The sequence below is a fragment of the Equus caballus genome, chromosome 15 (assembly GCF_041296265.1).
Source record: "Equus caballus isolate H_3958 breed thoroughbred chromosome 15, TB-T2T, whole genome shotgun sequence".
Taxonomy (NCBI): Eukaryota; Metazoa; Chordata; class Mammalia; order Perissodactyla; family Equidae; genus Equus; species Equus caballus.
The window spans coordinates 74,410,024-74,429,962 of NC_091698.1; the positions used below are offsets into that span (position 1 = coordinate 74,410,024).

General features: G+C 33.8%; 1 protein-coding gene across 18 annotated transcripts in view; it reads left to right on the top strand.

Moving 5' to 3' along the window:
• Positions 1 to 19,939, top strand: part of MAP4K3 (mitogen-activated protein kinase kinase kinase kinase 3) — a 208,625-nt gene that overhangs the window by 147,669 nt on the left and 41,017 nt on the right. For 13 of the 18 annotated variants that reach the window (XR_011426116.1, XR_011426112.1, XR_011426106.1 and 10 more), the window contains 9 exons: positions 11 to 69; positions 5,749 to 5,787; positions 6,027 to 6,080; positions 8,862 to 8,904; positions 10,603 to 10,762; positions 11,615 to 11,727; positions 14,833 to 14,874; positions 17,089 to 17,173; positions 18,518 to 18,597. Coding sequence is in view for 6 of the 18 variants with exons in the window: in XM_070235542.1 (XP_070091643.1) it covers positions 11 to 69; positions 5,749 to 5,787; positions 6,027 to 6,080; positions 8,862 to 8,904; positions 10,603 to 10,762; positions 11,615 to 11,727; positions 14,833 to 14,874; positions 17,089 to 17,173; positions 18,518 to 18,597 (675 nt within the window). In the remaining 12 variants the exon portion in view is untranslated. Of the gene's footprint in view, positions 1 to 10; positions 70 to 1,635; positions 1,669 to 5,748; positions 5,788 to 6,026; positions 6,081 to 8,861; positions 8,905 to 10,602; positions 10,763 to 11,614; positions 11,728 to 14,832; positions 14,875 to 17,088; positions 17,174 to 18,517; positions 18,598 to 19,939 lie in introns of all 18 variants that reach the window. The other 5 variants (XR_011426111.1, XR_011426110.1, XR_011426109.1 and 2 more) reach the window with 1 other exon arrangement.

Below are 19,939 nucleotides of genomic sequence, written 5' to 3' on the forward strand. Positions count from 1 at the left end.
ATACTGTTAGGATCTACAACTAGAATATGGACAAGGACACCAAGGTAGTTACTTTTTAGGTGCAAACAAGTAAGTAAAGTTCTTTTAAAATTAAATTCAAGAATAATTAAGTTGCCTTAACATATTGTGTTTTAATATTTTTGGTAGTAAATTGTATTAGTCTGGTAGATATATTTTATAATATGCTTTTAACTTTTTTCATTGCTGTCTTGCTAATCATCTAGTCAATGGTTGTCATAATGGGGACATCACCTTAAATTTTTTTTATCAAGCTGCTTTGTAGACCTTACTTGTTAGAAAATACTAAGTACATTACAACTGAAGATAAATATATGTTTCAGCAATTTATTTCTTTTATTTTGTAAAGTTAACCTTACAAAACTTGCTTTGGTACATCTCCCAGATGTGTTGGCCTCTGAAAACAGCTGGAAATATTTCATACTGTTTAGAAATCTTTATCTTAACTTTTTAGCTGTTGAGAGTCTTTTAAAAAGTAGATAGTGGGTAAAATGTGTCTAAAATCTTAAAACTTTTCAGTTCATGCAAGAAATAAATCCAACAGTTATTCAAGGCCTACTCTACACCAGGCACTGTCCAGCTGTTAGAGCACAGTGGTGAAAAGGCAGCTTACAAGGTGTCACAACTTAAGTTGTTCATAGGCCTGAGTTAGCAAGATGTGGGGACAGGACTCTGCTGTTCCCTGTAGATTCTCATTTCCTGAGTTTATGGATAAAAGATAATTTATTTTAAAAGATAAATTATCTTTGTAAAAGCTAAATTTATAAGAAAATATTATTTGAATTGCCAAAATCTTCTAGCACGGTAGATATTATTTTAATAATCAGAACAACTTAAAATTTCAAAATACAATTTGTTACATTAGAGAGTTCAGACATATGTACACACTCGTATTTTAAGCAGTTGAGAAATGGTGACTGAGGACAAGTAGCTCAGATTTAGAGATAATAATGCAAAATCATGTCTCTCTTCTTTTTTTATAAACTGAACGTTTAATTTAAATATACTCTGTTTTCTCAACACAGAAAAGACTTTGAACAACAACCTAAAGAAATGTGTTAGTTTTGATTTAAGCCAAACTTCAGTTAATACTATGAATTGGGTTTTTTAAATTATTATTAACCTTATTTATGTTTCCTAAAATGGAAAACAAGTGTAAAATTTCCCTAGTATAAAAATGAAATTTTATCTAAAGAGTAACCATTTGCTATTTATAGTTTGTCCTAATTTGTGGATGGACAGCAAAGGAAGGTTTGTCTCATGGTAGATTAGCAAATAAAAATTTCTGAAGTGTTTTTTATGTTATTTTGTCTAAATTTGAGGTCACTAGTTTTAAGGACCTTGTTAGTAAATTTTGGTATATTTTAAGAGGCTGGATAATTTGGGAAAATATTTCATTTACTTTTTTTGGTTCATTTTAACTATATTTTTAAATTATTTACTTGCAAAAATACAAAAAGATAAGGCCCATCACTAAGTGTTTTTCCAGATTCCTTAGTTCCCATTGTCTGATTTCTGATGGTTAGACATTTTCATAGTGTATAGTTACTTTGGCTAGGTAAAATGTTAATAATTTGCCCAACCTTCGTTTTTTGATTAATTGGATCCCTGCTTAAGGAACTGTATTCTATATAACGAATCACTGGCAAGGTAGGTTGGCCAAAAGTTTGACCTTTGGCTGTGTTTTGTGTACAGGTATATACATACATGTGACATGAGCATGGATGTAGCACTTCTCTTATTGTACTGATATGTCTGCTTTATTCTCGTGGCTAGGCAGTGTTTTAAAACTCACAGGATTTCCTGCTTTCTCCATAGGTGATCAGGCAGACAGATTTCCATTTATGGGTTTCTACCTATTCCAGACCATACAGGAATTATCTAAGATAGTTTTGGGTGTTTTAAATAGAATGCATGTGTATTTTGACTAACTGGGTTGTTTTCTTTTCCTTGAATTCTGTTATTATTGAGACCAACTTTTATGACCATTTAAAACCAACAAAATAATATTTTTAAAAGAAAATTTGCGGGCCAGCCCAGTGGCCTAGCAGTTAAGTTCACACTCACCACTTCAGCATCCTGGGGTTCGCCAGTTTGGATCCCAGGCGCAGACCTACCCACCGCTTATCAAGCCATGCTGTGGTAGGCATCCCACATATAAAATAGAGGAAGATGGGCACAGATGTTAGCTCAGGGCTAATCTTCCCAAAAAAACCCCGATTATTTCTAATTTTGTTACTAACGTACTAATGTAGAGCAAAAATTCTAAACATAAATTCTCTTCTGAAGATTTAAATAATGGTGAAAAGAGTAAATTGATTTACACAGTTCCTGGCACAACTGAGGGCAGTAGCAGTAAATGCCAGATCTGGAGTCAGAACTGTCCTGTAAGCTACATGACTGAGAAAGTTACCTCAATTTTCTCTGGTAAAAGGGGGATTAAAATAGTACCTGCCTCATAGGGTGCTGAGGCGAAATGGAATCATCACTGTAAAGCATTTAGCACATTTAGGGCTTAGTACCTACTTACTAGTTGCTCTTATTTGTAGTATTTACTCAGTAAGTAATTGTTGATTGTAAGAACAAGTGATGATGAGTGAATAAAACTGCTCTTTGGTTTTAAAGAAATAGGGAGTTTTTTTGTTTTGTTTTCAAACATAATCAAAGCAGTACTTACAGATTGTCTTGAGCCAATTAGGCAATTTTGAAAGATTTTAGTAACCAGCAACCTGAATTCCTTAGCTAATTTGAATATGTAAATATTTTGGCAGTGGTTTTTTACTTTTCTCCGTAACAGTTTCTTCATTTCATTAGTTAAATCTGTGTTTGCATGTTGTTCCATTTTTAACTTTTTCATCCAAATTTCCTAATCATTTTAGATTGACTTAATAATTCAGTATCTCAGGGCATCATTTTTGTTTTGTTCATTATTTTCTGAAAATTCCATAACAGAAGAATCAAAGTGGACTAGTGAGTAGTGACGTTGTTGTATGGTACTCAATCTTGGTGATTAAATCAGTATCACATTTTTTTTCTCCAGTGCTCTCAAGATACAGTATTTACTCTAAATGAACCTTTTAGCAAATTTAGCCATGTTTCATTTTCTCTTTTATAAAGCCTGAAAAGCAAATCATATATCCTACTTTTCATTGACTTCACGAATTCTGTAACTTTATTAACAAAATATCTTACATGGTAGGAGATTTACAAGTAAATGAGTAAAAAATATATATGAGTCCCTAGCCGTAGGGTAGCTGCTTTTTCATGTTCTCTTATTCTTAAGAGAACCTAGCATTCCCAGGAAGATTCTTTTTTAAAAAGTGGAGTGCCATATAAGTCCAATTAAATACGGTAACTGAAAATAAACTATATTTTAAATTCCCCTCTTAATTATTTTCAAATTCTAATCTCTACTAGAAAAAGAAATGCTTGAAAAATTATTGTCATATGCTTAAGAAAAAGTTTTCTTCACATCTTCTAAAATGATGTAAAAGCCCACTGTACAGTTCAGAGATATTATGTTTAATTTGGTAAAATAGTTTAAAACAACTCTTCTTAAATTTTTGGTCTCAGCATCCCTTGACAGTCTTAAAAATTACTGAGGATTCCAGTGAGCTTTTGTTTATATGGGTATAACTATCAATATTTATAATAGTATTGGAAATTTAAACTGAAAACTTTTCAAAATATTAATTTATTTAAAATAGTAGTATACTCATTATATGTTATCATAAATAACATTTTTTTGTGTATTAAAAAAATTCCTCATCGTTAAGGACCGATTCAGATGCCACTTCTTTATGGTGCCTTCCTTGTAACACTACCTGATTCCTGTCATGAGACTTAGAAACAGCAAATAATTGCAGTAAGAGGCTTTATATATGTCGCTGTAATACAACAAACTTTTTGCTGAGGCCTACTAATAACATTTTTTATGAAGAATAGCTATTTTTTCCTGAAACAAAATAATATTAGAGGAAGAGTGGCATTGTTTTATATTTTTTACAAATCTCCTTAATATCTGGCTTAATAGAAGACAGATTCTCATGTCTGCTACTAATCTGTTGAGATATCATGCATCTTGTAGTCTCCAGAAAACTCCAGAGTTTCATTCTCAGTGAAAGAATAAGAGGGAAAAAGATAAATGAAAATAGTTTTGACTTTGCAGACCATCTACAGGAGACTAAGGGCCCCCCCCAAGATCCTCAGACCGCACTTTGAGAATTGCTAAAGAAATCAATAATAATAAAGACAACACTAATTGAGTACTTACCATGTTTTAAATTACTATTCTAAGTATTTTATTTATATTAATTAACTATATCTTCAGATAAGCACTTTGACATAGGTACTGTTGTAATTCCCATTTTACAGATATGGAAACTGAAGCATTGGGATATCAAAGTAACTTATCTAAGCCCACATCACCTTACAGTGGCAGAGGCAAGATTCAGATTCATGCTTTCCTTGCTTCGCAACCTGTCATCATTTTGCTCCACTGCCTCTAGGCAGAAGCTCTGCCTTCCCAGAGCTGGCCGCTGAAGAGCTTTGTGGATAAGATAATGCATTTGACTGAAGGAGTCAGTTTTCTTTGTCTGCAAAATAGGGTTTTCAATTAGTTTATGGTTTTCCCATGTCATTTACCACTGCAGGTTTAGAACTTCATCCTTTTTTAATACTTAGTTTATTATTAAGCTGTCCTAATTAAAATATTTGATGGTTAAAGTCTATTGTATTAATTGTTTATACTAGCTAACTGTGTCTTTCAGTTTCTCTGGTTTTATGTTTTGATGATTCTATGGGCAGTTTTTTCCAATACATAGGAGAGAAAAATGCTTACAAGGTACTACCTTAACTTTTGAGGAGAGGAGATTTTCTGCTGCGTCACTTTTACCTCAGTCATCTATCAGTAACCATATTTCTGTCTATCCTCTTAGCTTTAAGAAGGCTATTGAGTTTTTAATGCTTGAAGAGTATAATATAGGAGGTATGCTGCATGAACTTGCAGTGAAAAGAAGTAAGGGAACTTCAGGAATGCCATGAGTTCTCTCTTACATTCCTGAATATCAGAGTTTTATAAATTGCTCCTAATGATAAAATCCTCACACCTGGTCTGATACAGGCTTAGTCTCCCAAAAGTGTAAATGTGTTTGCCAGTACACCACTGGAGAACAGATACTTCAGGTAAGTGAGTGTCTTCTGTGAAAGCAAAGTGCTACTACATTCATGTATTCACATCACATGCATGCATGCTTTTGCAGAGAGATCCAACATGTTGAGTTTCATTTTGTAGGATTGCCTGAGAGCATGGTGTTTTTTTAAATTGTGTCACCTTCCTTATTTTAAGAAAAAGGAAATATAATTTCAGGTGTCAGGTAGAATATTCCGGGTAAGATTTGAAGCCTGGAAGCCCCTGACTATGACCCTGCAATTATTGTTTTGTCAGTCCTATTGTGACATTTCATGGTGGGTTGTCCTCTGTTTGAATTGGTATTTCTCAATAAACATTAGGATTTATTTTGTTCATTTAAAATACATGTATAAAGACATCAGCAACAGAAAATAGAGATATCTCATTAAATGTAACTCGATGTTTTATGATATAGAGATGATAGTTGTGCCAAATTTTTAGAAAATGCTAAAGAATAATTTAAAAATTGTGGGTAAGGTTAAAGTGATGAAAATATATAGTTGGTATTCCTTTGCTTATTTGTTCACTTTTTTTTTAAGGAGTCTTCTGAAGTCTGTAGAAGAAGAGTTACATCAGCGGTAATTTTAGTTTTTAATTAAGCTTAGAATACTTTATGTCACAGATGAGTAAAGTCTGTTTGCCCCCTTCTCTGTCATGTAGCCTAAGATTGTTTTGTCATTTTAATTCTGAATCCTGTAAAGATATAGAAATAAAATTCTTTCTTGCAGTAGCCCTTCCTGTATTTTCTAAAATTTCTTCTTAAGCCGTTTTGGTGAAGTCCATTTAGTAACAATGGAATTATCCTTCTTATCTTTAGAGGGCATGTGGCACATTTAGAAGATGATGAAGGGGATGATGATGAATCTAAACAGTAAGTTCTAGTTCTGTTTTTGGTAAAAGAAAAAGTGTCATTTGACCTGATTTCATAAATCTGACAGCTTAGTATTAACAGTGATTTTAATATTATTAGTAATATAGTGTCACGGGTCGTACCACAGTTTCTTTCCTTTTCTCTATTCTAGTTGTATTAGTTCAGATATCATTAACAAAATAACATAGACTGGTGGCTTAAACAGCAGAATTTATTTCTCACAGTTCTGGAGGCTGGAAAGTCCAAGCTCAAGCTGCTGGCCAATTTAGTTCCTGGTGAGAGCTCTCGTCCAGCTTCAGATGGCTGCCTTCTCCCTGTGTCCTCATTGCATGCATACAGAGAGAGAAACATCTCTCCCTTGTCTTATAAGGTCACCAATCCTATCCGTTTGGGACCTCACTCTTATGACCTCAGTTAACCTTAATTACCTCCCCAAAGCACTGTCTTCACAAATACAGTCACATTGGAGTTAGGTCTTCATATGAATTTTGAGGGGACACATAGCATTGTGTTTCTGGTCCTCCAAAATTCATGTCCTTGACACATCTGAAGTACAATCATTCCATCCCAACAGCCCTGAAAGTCTTAATTCATTCCAGCGTCAACTCTAAAGTCCAAAGACTCCTCTCAGTATCATCTAAATTAATCTGATTTAGATCTGATGATCTCTGGATCACCTTCAGGATAGTTTTTCCTTCTTAGGGAAGAATAGCACATGTTTAGATAGCTCTGTCATCCTGTCTTTTCAAATCCAAGGAGTCCAGCAGCCTTCCTTCATTTTGTCTTCTCTCCATCCCCTTCAGTTCAGACTGCCAGTATTTGTGCTGGTATAGTCCCATAAGTTCTTTATTGAGTGATAGTCCAGCCACACCCTTGGTGTTCTCTTCAGAACATGCTTTCTCATGCTGTTTCTGAGATAATATGGATAGGCTGAAAAATTTTCAGATTGCAAGTTCTGGTTCCTTTTTGTTTAACAATTCCTTCTTCAACTTATCTGTCTTCTCTCATTTTGCTATAAGCAGTCAGAAAGATCCAAGCTGCTCCTTCAGTACTTTGCTTAGAAATCTCCTCAGCTAAATAACCAATTTCATCACTCACAGGTTTTACCTTCCACAAAACAATAGAATATGAATATGAACACAATTCAGCCAAGTTCTCTGCCACTTTATAACAAGATCACATTTCTTCCAGTTCCCAATAACATGTTTATCATTTCTGTCGAAGACCTCACCAGAATGATCTTTAATGTCCATATTGCTACCAGCATTCTGTTGATGATTATTTATGTATTCTACAAGAAGATGGAAACTTTCTCACCAGCTCTCCTCTTTTCTTTCTGACCACTCGCCAGAATCACTCTTAATGTCTATCTTTCTAGCACACACCTCAGAATTCTTCCAGCCTCTACCCATTACCCAGTTCCAAAACTACTTGCGTGTTGTTAGGTATTGTTAACAGCAGCACTCCACTTCTTGACTCCAAAATATGTCTTAGCTTGGGCTGTCATAAAATACCGTAGACTGAGTGGCTTGAACAACAGAAATTTGTCATAGTTCTGGAGGCTAGGATATCCAAGATAAGGTGCCTGTCGATCTCAGTTCCTGATGAGGGCCCTTTTCTTCGCTTGGAGAGAAGTTGCCTTCTTGCTGTCCTTGCTTGACCTTTTCTTGGTGTGTGCACAGAGAGAGAGAGAGAGAGATCTCTTCCCCTTATAAAGCCACCAATTCTATTGGATCAGGACCCCACCCTTATTTACCTTAATTACCTCCTGAAAGCCCTTTGTCCAGATGGAATCATATTGAGGTTTAGAACTCCAGCATACGAATTTTGGATGGACACAATTCAGTCCATAGCTCTAGTTGATAACAAAGAACTTTGAAAAAAACAAATTAATAAATAATGTTATAAATCTGTCAATAATTGGTAGCTGCTGTAATTATTACTGCAACTACAAAGAGATTCATTTTGTGGTTGGTTAAATTTCATCTGATATGTTTCAAATAAACATACTTTGGATATAAATGTATTTTTAAAGGGGGAATATTTTCACTTATGTAAGCATTGATATTTAATCCTTTTAGGGTTTTTTGTTTTGTTTATTTTTTTAAAAGAAAGATGCAGTTTTGTGGTAGAGGGACAAGAGCACCTGACTAGTAGTTGGAGACAGAGGCTTTCTTTCTGCCTCACTACTCTTGTGAACTTGGATCAGGTTACTTAACCTCTCTGGCCTCAGTTTCCTTATCTTAGAGTTTATGCTTGATCATCTTACTTTTTTGTGCTGTTAAAACTCTGATCCTGAGTCATAATGAACCTTAGCTTCAATCAAATAAATTCTGCCTATAATTTCATAGAGCATGTATGTAGCTTTTGATGAGCTTCATTAGAGATATTTCATATCTAACAATAGTAAAAATGAAGCTTGCATTGTGATAGATTTTTATGCTGTATTATTTTGCTATTTTTCTTTAAACCAGTTGTTGCTTATGTTTTTATATTAGTTACCTTTCAAATGATATAAACTGGAATTGTCGTCATCTTTCCAGTTTTAATTACTGTATAGTATTTGAAACCAAGAAAGCATATCTACTCAATTATTTCTAAATAATACTTTATTCTATCATAACTTGAACATTTCACAGATTTTTTGGAAAACTCATAAATATAAAAAGGGACTTGCTTATGCAAGTTTTTTTCTGTATCCTTGAAAACTTACTTATATTTTAGGTAATGATTCATTTGTAAAATGAAGAGTTCTAATTCTAAATTTATATGTTTTTGTAGTTCAACCATGAAAGCAAAAGTTCCACCTCCTTTGCCACCAAAGGTAGGCAGATTTGTTTTTTAATTGGAATTTGTGTGTGTGTGTGATTGTTCTGCTACTTTAATACTGTATTAACAATTACTCTGTAGCTTATCTTCACTTGGGATCCACAAAGAAAAATCATGAAAAAGGTACTAACCCTGATATAGGTAGATGATTGGGATTATTTTTATCTTTTTTAAATTATCTAACTTGTCATTTAGTGTTTATTCTAAATAATAAGTTCTAGAAATTTGTACATGAAAATGATTATACTAATGGGTTAGTATTATTTCACCTGTGTTAGAAGACTCTTTTTTTTTTTTTAAAGATTGGCACCTTGAGCTAACAACTGTTGCCAATCTTCTTTTTTCTTTCTTTCTCTCTTTCTTTCTTTTTCTTTCTGCTTTTTCTCCCCAAATCCCCCCAGTACATAGTTGTATATTTGAGTTGTGAGTACTTCTAGTTGTGACACGTGGGACACCGCCTCAACGTGGCCTGATGAGTGGTGCCATGTCCGCACCCAGGATCCGAACCAGCAAAACCCTGGGCCGCTGTAGTGGAGCACTCGAACTTAACCACTCGGCCATGGTGCCGGCCCCTTTTTTTAATAAGGTTTTGTCCTCAAAATCTACAATCTTCTGGTAACAGATTTCCTGAGAATAGGTAAAGGATAGTGATTAATCATCACAAGTATTTAATTTTCAGAAGGTACTTAAATATACAAAATAGGACAGTAATTTTCAAAACTTTTTTAGCAACAAAATCCTTTTATCAGACAAAAGCATCATAACATAGTAAAATAATCCCAACTGATGGGGTTTTTTAAAGGTAAAACAAGTTAATATAGTAGTGGTAATACAAATTTATAAGTTAATATGCATAGCAAATTTTACTTATAAAATGAACTGTTTATAAAATGAGCTGTTAAAAGGTTTGAAATCAAGAGTTACAAATGAGAATTGGAGTCTGCCAGTGTTGGCATCCAGTGTATTACTATGTTTTGTTTTCATTTGATACTTTTGTGAAAGTCATGATTCACAGGTAAAGAATACAGGGCTTGCTTGTTTAGTTTTGCATCAGTGGAAGCATAGAGATCTGAATTCCAGAGAGAGAAGTTCTAAGCAGTCTTCCTAGTAAGGGACACATTTATAAGAATCTGTAAGTTCTCCAAACCTTCAGCTGACTGGCGGTTTTTCCCTTGTCTGCACAGAATGTTTCTCAGGCATCCCATATTGCTGTGTTAGTATTCTCCAATATTATGAAATTTTAATCCGTATCTTCTGTCCCCAATCTGAAAGATGAAGCATGAACATAAAGGACATTGAGTGTTCTAAATGAGACAGTTTGGGTTAGCCTTGTTGGGAGCTGAAGTTTGGTTAGCCTGAATGTTTAAAATAAAAAGAGACTCATTTAAACTGGAGATTAGAAGGACCAGAAGATATTTATTTGGCATGCCTATGTGAGAAGGCATGTGAGGAATTAATAGAAAGAGGCCTTTTTTTCCCTGAGAAAACATTTTTATGTGCATTTTTTAGGATGTATTTTAAGATAATCTGTATCAGATAGTTGAATAACCTTGAAACTCAGCTAATAAACACCATTTGAGAGCTTCTGATATATAATATTTACTTCAGAAAAGACATTTAATATTTTTCATGTTTAATGAAAAATGAATAATTTCATGTTTAATCATTGGTCTCCTTTTCTGTATTATTTTAGCCTAAGTCCATATTCATACCACAAGAAACTCATTCTGCTGAGGATGATAATCAGGGAACAATCAAGAGATGTCCCATGTCAGAGAGCCCAGCAAAACCATCCCAGGTGCCACCTAGACCACCACCTCCCAGATTACCTCCACAAAAGCCTGTTGCTTTAGGTAAAGGGGGAAGCCGGGGTAAAATAAGTGTGTTGCCAGGTTTTCCTACTGTCTGAAAACAGTGGAGGGAATCTTTGTCTCAAGAGATTATTTGAAGTTCCTTTGAGGAGAGGAGAAGGAAGGCAGTGGCTATGGAGATGTTCTCTACTCTTTGCCTCGTGGTTTGAAGTGTTTTTATGACAGGATTACGTATGACTCAGCCTGGGATATTTTGCCCCTTGTTTCTCCTTTCATATCTAGCCTTCCCTCTTTTGGAGAATTGTTTATTCTCAATTCATCATTTATCTATAGTGTGGAACAAAAGAAATTAAACTCTGAACAAACAAGGAAAATGCCTTTTGGTTCTAGGCTACTTCTGTTTTAGAAAAAAAAGAGGGTACTTTATCTAACCCCTTTATTTTATTTTGTTTAATCGTTTTTAGAAAAATCATTGTCACTATTTGCTAGATATTTGCCTCTGAATTAGTACTAGAATATGCTGTTTTAATACTGTAAAATTTCTTGTGTTTTATGCAAAGGAAGCAGTTTTAAAAAGAGCAACTAAAGTTTTTTGGATAATATACTATAAATTGCCCTTTCCTGAAAGTAGTTACGTATTCAATATTGCTTTGTTGTCTTTTTAACACAAATATATGTACTTAGATACAACCTGAATTTAAAATTGCCTATCTGCCAGAAATAGAGACATAGAAGACACATATATAAGACTTAATATTCTGATTGGGTGGTCCCAAATGAAGCTGAAATTGTCTCAGAAATAATATTTTCCTTTCCTACTTGATAATTTTCTGAATGAAAATTTTGGTAAAAATTAATCCTTTTTTTAATATATTTAAACATATCTTATTGAAGGAAATGGAGTGAATTCCTTTCAGTTAAATGGTGAACGAGATGGTTCATTATATCAACAACAGAATGAACACAGAGGCACAAACCTTTCAAGGAAAGAAAAGAAAGATGTACCAGTAGGTATTTGTATTCGTAAGCTCTACTTGTATTTGTTTCCTTTTTCACTATTAAATTTCGCAATTTTCACTATTAAGTTTTGCAGTTATAATTTAGTTTTGCAGTTATGGTTAGTGAAAATATAACAATTATATGTTTTACAATTAGTATATTGGTATTTTAGTGTATTAATTATAATGATAATAGATCGTCTTGAAACAAGATAACTTTGTTATGATAAACTTGAAATGATGGCTTTCTGTTCAAATTAGGCCTATTTGTCATATAGTGTGTTATAAAATGTGACCTTTTGTATACAGGTAAACACTTAGTATTCATGTGATTGTTCAGAAAATAACTATGCTTATTCTCGTTGATAAGAATTGATTCTTAAGAGTTCCTAAGTTATGAAAAAAATTTCAAGAAGTTATGGAAAGAAGGACATGGACAGATAAGGAAAGCTAGAGCTTGTATCCCAGAACAAATTTCTAACTGTAGATTACACAATTTATGATGTTTCTACTCTTACTCAAAGAAAATAGCTAACAAAGAGGCAAAATTAAGATTATTTTCTAGTAGATATAAGATATCACTTCAGGAAAGATGAAATTAGCCTTAGGAGCTATTTCTGTTATAAATATTAGGTAATATTAGGTAAAACACTATAACTATTAAAACATAAATAGTATTTATCAGGGAGATTAAAACTTTTTAACATTTGTAAAGAATTTACTCTTCATCATCGGAAGACATTTATCTGTCATCATAGAACTTAAAACAACAAAAAATCCTTAAAATCTCCAATTTAGCAGGTGCCGATGAGATCATGGAATGAGATAGTATTTTTTTGAAGTTTTTGTGTATACCAATATTTGTTATTTTTATAGAAATTTCTAGTACATTTAATATGTTCATGTGCATGTAGCTATGGTTTTTTGCAGTAAGCACATTGCTAGAGGCTTTTGTACTATATCTCTTGAACTGTTTTTTAAGACTTCACTATATAGTATTACATACTGTTTTTTGTAATTCAATTAAGGCATTTGAATAGGATTATCCATTGTAATTTGTGAAATTTGGGACATTTTTAACAAGAGTGTAAAATGTCCTTCAGGAATGGTTTTTATAAAGGTTAGTCTAACTGATCAGTGCCTTTTTGCTTTAATCAGTTTAAAATTTGACAGCCCTACCAATGCAGTAGTACAAAAATGCACCTTAATGACTCTGCAACACAGTATAATAACCTTTGAGAGAGGTATGTGTTTTTTTACGTGTGAATTTTTAAGCCACTTTTTCTATTACCTTGTTTCATTAGGATAAAGAGCTAGAACTTAAACTAACAGTCTCAACAATTCTGAAATAAATAATGTCCATGATTGTATCCTAGGATAAACAGTATCCGTGGTATATTGAAACATGGGTACAATTTGTGCAGCTTCTTGAAATTATTTACAGCCAATTCTGTCAGTATTTAAGTTAAATCTGATACTTATAACATTCAGAGCTCCCCAATTAAAAATGATTTTTGCTAAAATATATAAGATAATTTAAGGACATCAAAATAAAAATAAATATGTAAATTATTTGCAAAATGGGAAAAAAATTATCAGAAGTTGGTGGTAATAATAGGATGTACATTCTCATAAGCATATCTACAAAGTAAAATTCATGTAATCTTAATTTTAGAAGTGTCTAATGGTTACTCATATAAGCAATACTACACAGAATATTTCATTTTTATCATATATGTGAAATCACTTAACAGCTTTTTAACTAATTTTTGTTGCATCATTTAAATAATTCAGATTTATATCAGATTGAGAAAAGATTGTGATATCATTCCTTAAAATGCTATTACTAAGATTGGCCTCAAAAGAAGTCTAGACTTTTATAACATTTATGTTTAAAGTATAGTCTCTCCTAAGGAGATCCCCTCTCCAGGGGACGAGTCCTATACCCCAGGAATGTAGCCCCTTGGAAAAATATCTGATATTCTTGGGAATATTTTAGGTGAGCTAATGTGCTGTTTTTGCTCTCTTTATAATTATCAGTGTGCTCTGATCAATGATTAATATATTTGAATCCATCAAAATTTAAAACTTCAATTGACAAAATCATTGTAAACAAGGTTAAGATAATCTGTAGACTAGGAGAAAATATATGTTATATATGTAACATATAAAGAATTCAAATCTAGATTATATAAAGAACTCCAACAAATAGATAAGAAAAAGATAACTCAGTAAAAAAAATGGGAAAAGACAATTCACAGAAGTACTGATAACCAGTAAACATTTTTTAAAAGGATTCTCAACCTTCCTAGCAGTCAGAGGCATGCAAATTAATGGGAAAACGTTTTTTACTAATCAGTTTGACAACAATGGATTGTCTGTGAGACTGTAAGGAACCAGGACTCTCATACCTTGCTGCTGGTGGGTGTGATGTGATATGGGCACTCTGAAAGGCAGTTTGGCAGTCAGTATCCACCAAAATGTAAATGGTACAGAGCCCCCATGTTCCAGTAGTTTCACTTCTCACAGTATACCCTAAAAGAACCATTCACGCATAAGGTGTATGTAAGGGTGATCATTTCCACATTGTTGTTATAGTAAAAAATTGAAGATAACCTAGATATTCAATAACAATTAGGGAATGGCTAAACAAAGTGTGTTGTGTTCATACTGTGCTGCAGTTAAATGAACCAGATCTATATGTACTGATATCAAATGCTGCCTGAGACCCAATGTTAGTTAAGACAGAGAAAAAGTCAATAAACCGTGCGTTACTGTTTATGTTCTAAAACACACACAGAAACAGTATTTTCTCCAGAGACATGTATGTAAATATATACAGAAAGATCTGGAAGGATGCACAAATGCGTGAGTGCATATAATTACATAAAGAAAGGTTTGAAAGAGTACATACCAAACCGGTTTTTTGTGGGGCAAGTACTAGGAATAAGTGAACTGTGGAAGGGTCGTAGAGAACTTTAGCCTTATCTGTAATGTTTTGTTTTTACAAAGAGAATGTATTCATGTATTTTATTCCAATGCATGTGTTTGAAATGCACTATTGTTATATCAAACAGTAACAGAAGTGGTGTAAAAATGCATTTCTTTTTCTAGAAGCCTATTAGTAACGGTCTACCCCCAACACCTAAAGTGCATGTAAGTATAAATATCAATAGGTTGTTTTCAAACTAATATACAGTGACAAACAATTGCTTGAATGTGTATCTTTGGTTAGATTTTTTGCCTTTTTGAAAGAACCTCCATTATTATTGGAAAAAAATCTGATTGCTCGTTTAAATATTTATTAATTACATCCAAAAAGTATCTTTTCAAAATAAAATGATGATAAATTATACATTTTAAAGCTCCTTTATTCTGAAGTTTGTTAATATGTTATTTGCAACTATTTTTGAAGAAATGTTAAAAAAGGCACACGAATATAATGGGAAGTACAAAATGGAGATATGACACATTTTTTCTAACGTTTTGTCACTTACCAGAAACAGAATTTTAGAACTGGAAGGAACAGTGAAGGAGCATCTGGCCCAAACACTTTTTTTCGCCCCTGAGTAAAACTGAAACCCAAAGTCTGAGTCACCAGGATCACCAAACTCCGCCCAACTCTAGCCAGACCTAGAGCTAGAGCTTAGGTGTCCTGTGTTATAGTCTGCTGTTTTTTGTTTTTTTTTTAATTAGACCATCAGGTCTTTCTTAGGATTAAAATTGTTAATATAATTGTAGGTTAGTATGGATAGAACTACATTTTCACTGCTACAAATCTATAAAACCTTATGTAACACTGGTTTAGAGGATGTCCATAGTTTCTCCAGTTTTTAAACCTCCCAACTCTACTTTTTAGCCTTTTTACTTTTTAATTAGTATAAAGATCTAAGTGATTAGACCTTATCTTACAAAATAATAATGTTTTGAATGTAAAGGGCTCCCAAGTCTAGCAGGGATATATATATATAATAGGGATAAGACTTGTATTTGGCTACAAGATAAAACTCTTACGTCAGGTATGCAGTTGACAGGGAATTGCTGATAACTGTGGAATGCCAGGTAGGACTGACTATACAAATTAGCTTAAAGTTGGGACTGGTTTAATTGTTCTGTACCTCATTGTCATTTGGATTTTTAGGGATTTGGCAATACTGTAACGTATGAATTTTAGTAGCTATCTTAAAAGGTAGTTATTAGGATTAGTTAAGTGACACAATTTCTGCGCTACACCATAAAAACTTTTTTTTTTTGGAGGAAGATTGTCCCTGAACTAACATCTGTGGCAATCTTCCTCTATTTTATGTGGGATGCTGCCACAGCGAGCTTAACTAGCAGGAATGAATGGTGCTAGGTCTGCCCCTGGGATCCAAACCTGCAAACCCTGGGCCACTGAAGCAGAGTGCACCAACTTACCCACTCCACCACCAGGCTGGCCCCTGTAAAAACGTTTTTTTATTAGTCTACTATGTGGCAGTATTACCAGGCTATAATTATTCTTTTTTTGATACTAAAATCTTAAAAATACTGGTTGGTAAGTTTCTATGAATAAAAGGAAATCTTAAGATTTATTATTTTGATTATTTTTTCTTAATATTATTTAATCCATTATAGCCAACTAGTGACATGTTCTCTCTCAGTGTTATCTTTGTGTTTGTGAAGAAAACATTCCTGCTATAAATTGATGCACAGTGCTGTTCTTCTGACCAAATATTTTTATATTTTTCCCCCAAGTTGTTGGTAGTAAAAGTGATTAAATGAGTAAGCTTTCTTGTATTTATTTATCCTAACCTGAACAATGATTTCAAAATTAACATTTTACTCTTTGAAGATCAAAAAAAAGGTTCAAATGAGTAATACTATATTTCATTATAAGGTATTTATTATCTGAAAGATTTTTAAATGGGCTTGATAAATAAATATTAATGTCAAAGAAAACAGGTTGCTCATTTTTTTTAAAAAATGGTTATTTTTTGAGATCAAAGTACATATATGAATTTCAAATCAACCATGACTTTTTCACTGTGTAATAGTAAATCTATTGATTAATACCATTTATAGTCTCATGAAACCAAATAAGATTTTTCACCTGTATGGAGATTATGGTTTCCTTCTTACCTGGGAATGTTATATTGCTCTTGATTTGGGACATGCACATGATACTTCTGTAAACAGATTATTGGGTAGAATTGGTTATAATAAACTGCTTTGTTTATTTGAGGAGATAGGAAAAACAAAATGACTCTTTATTTTATGTAAAATCTTGTACCAGATGACAATTGTTATTGTGCCTGGAACCTTTGTGGTACCACTATAAGGGAAATAGCTATGACTTGATACATCTATTTGGTTCTTCTTTGCTTTTACCAGATGGGTGCATGTTTTTCAAAGGTTTTTAATGGATGTCCCTTGAAAATTCACTGTGCAACATCATGGATAAACCCAGATACGAGAGGTAATACTGTATGTTTCTGTCTGTTATCTTTTTAATTATTTTTTAAACTGAGGCCACGAAAGTGTTAGATTTTATTCATTTTCTGAGTATCTTTCTGAAAAAATCTTGTTAAATTTTTACAAAATTTTTAAGATTAATGTATTTCTCTGTTATTATTAGTGTTTGGGATGACACATAACATTAAAATTTCACTGTGTAGTCACCATATCAATATAATGAAACCATATACTCATTGCCACCCTGATTTTCTCCGAAAAAGTTTCTTTTGCTGCTGCACAATCATTCAATATCTTTGTGTTTTAGACACAGCCATTGCTAAAGGAATTTAACTACTGAGGGCCCAGGGTCTAGTGACCACTTGAGAGGATCTCTCATCTTTAAAGAGATCATAGTAAGAATAGTTGTCATTAGGCACTACCTAAAGACTGTCTGCGTCTTCTCACTGTGTATGTGTATCTTAATCTCTCTCTCTGTAAGATACGCATAGAGATGTATACAAACATCCACACACCTATGGATTCTTACTAGACTTTCCACAAATCCAAGGCACTTTTATTTCACAGGTAGGGAAAATGACGCTTAGAGAGGTTCATTGTTTCACAGCCAGTTGGTGATAGAGCTGCAGTTTGAACCCAGTTCCGTTCTATCTGACCACAGAGTTTGTGCCATTAATCCACCAGCACTAATCCTAAATGCTGGGCAGTGTGGGAATGCTCTTGGCATTCTAAGTTGTTTCAGCATACTTCAGTTTAGGATGAAGAAGTTCTTGACCTCTTGTTTTATATTATCATAAAAACAGATCAAACAGGACCATGGCCAAACTTGTAGTATCTTCTAGAAATATTGAGTACCATAGCAGGTTATCCAAGTTTTAGTTAACTTTTTTTAATAGGCAGTAATCAGATCCTGGTTTTTTGATGTTAGTGCTTATAATAATGGCCCATCTGCCAAAAATATTTTGCAACTGTATCAGCTGCTCTTGATTTGCATTCTGTATGTTGTTTGCACATGATCCTCACTTAAGGGGGCTTAGAAAAGAAGCTGCAGATTCTCAACCAGTCCTTAGCACCTTCTGATGAATGAGGAGTCCTAGCATGCCACTCTTCAAAACGTCTTTTACATAAAAGTTGTCTTCACTGCTTTGAGGTTGATATTTACTTATAACTCAATCCGTTAGGCTAGCGTGTCGAACCACTTATGTGCATTAAAATTAAAAATAAGTATTTACTGCTTATAAATCACAGTAATTTTTTTCATATAACGCATACTTACTGTATTTTAGACTACCTAAGTCCTTTTTTAAAGTATTTTATATATCAAAATCAGTGGATTACTTTATTTCAGATCAATACTTGATATTTGGTGCTGAAGAAGGGATTTATACCTTGAATCTTAATGAACTTCATGAAACATCAATGGAACAGGTATGTTATTTTATATTTTCCTTTTTTAAATTTTATTATACGTAGACATTAAAGAAGAAATAAGTTTCAATTCTGTGAGTTGCTGCCTCTTTTATTCGTAAAACCTTCATGGAGCATGTTCTATTTACCAGGTACTGGAGAGACATTCATAGGACTAGTTACCCTTGAGGAGCTCATAGTGTAAGAGAGGAGACAGACACATAAACCAATAACTTCAACACTCAGAGTTAGATGTCACACTAGGAATGAGTACAACGGTTGGCCACAGAGGCAGGAGTCACCAGCACCTCCTGTGGGCAGAGGAGAAGGAGAGACATTTGAGTTGGACTGTAAGTGACGATGAGTTGGAGGTTGCCAGAGAGAGAGAAGGAGGGAAAATATGAAGCCATGGAATTGTGAAACAGCATGGCAAGTATGAGGAACCATGAATGGACAATTTGGAGCATAGAATGAGTGTAGAATAGTAACAGTAAATGGAACTGGATGGATAAGCAGGTGCCAAACTCCAGAGCTTTGTGTGACGTGCTGAAGATCAGATCGATGTTTTAGAAATATCTGTTTGCAGTATGGTGAGAGATGAGACTAGAGATATGGTCAAAGGGTAAAGTATAGAGTGAGGGCAGAAGTGGAGAGGACAGAGAGGAAAAAATGGGGTTTGGAATTGTATGGGGACATTTTTGGTTGTTGCAATGGCTGGGGCAAGCTTTTGGCATTTATTACCCAGAGGCCAAGAATGCTAAACTACCTGCAAAACTGATAATGATGATGATATTAATAGCTATTACCTATATAAAGCTTATTATGTGCCAGACACTGTTTTTAAATGCTTTATATATATTAACTTATTTAATCTTCACAACATCTATCAGAAGTAGCTACCATTATTCTCATTTCAGATGAGAAATCTGAGGCATAGAAAGGATTAGTAACTTTTCAAAGATCCCACAGCTTTAGATGGCTGAGCTGGGATATGAACCCAGGCAAGCTGGCTCCAGAGTCCATGTCCTTAACTACTTCACCACGCTGCCTCTCCCACCTGGATTGCTCCTACAGAGAAACTCTGGAGCTAGAGAAAGATTAAAGAGCTGGCATTGGCCAAATTGAATGACCACTTCAACATGGAGGTTAAGGAGAAGTCTAGGTTGACTTCAGGTTTCCAACTTGAGTGACCAGGTGAATGACAGTACCAGTAGGCAGGGTGTAGTATACAGAAGGAGAAGTCGGTTTGAAGGCAATGATGATGGATGCATTCAGTTTGGTCACACAGAGTTTTAGGTGCCTGCAGGATGTCTAACTAATTCTCCATTATCAATATAAATTGATTACAAATAAAATGGAGATA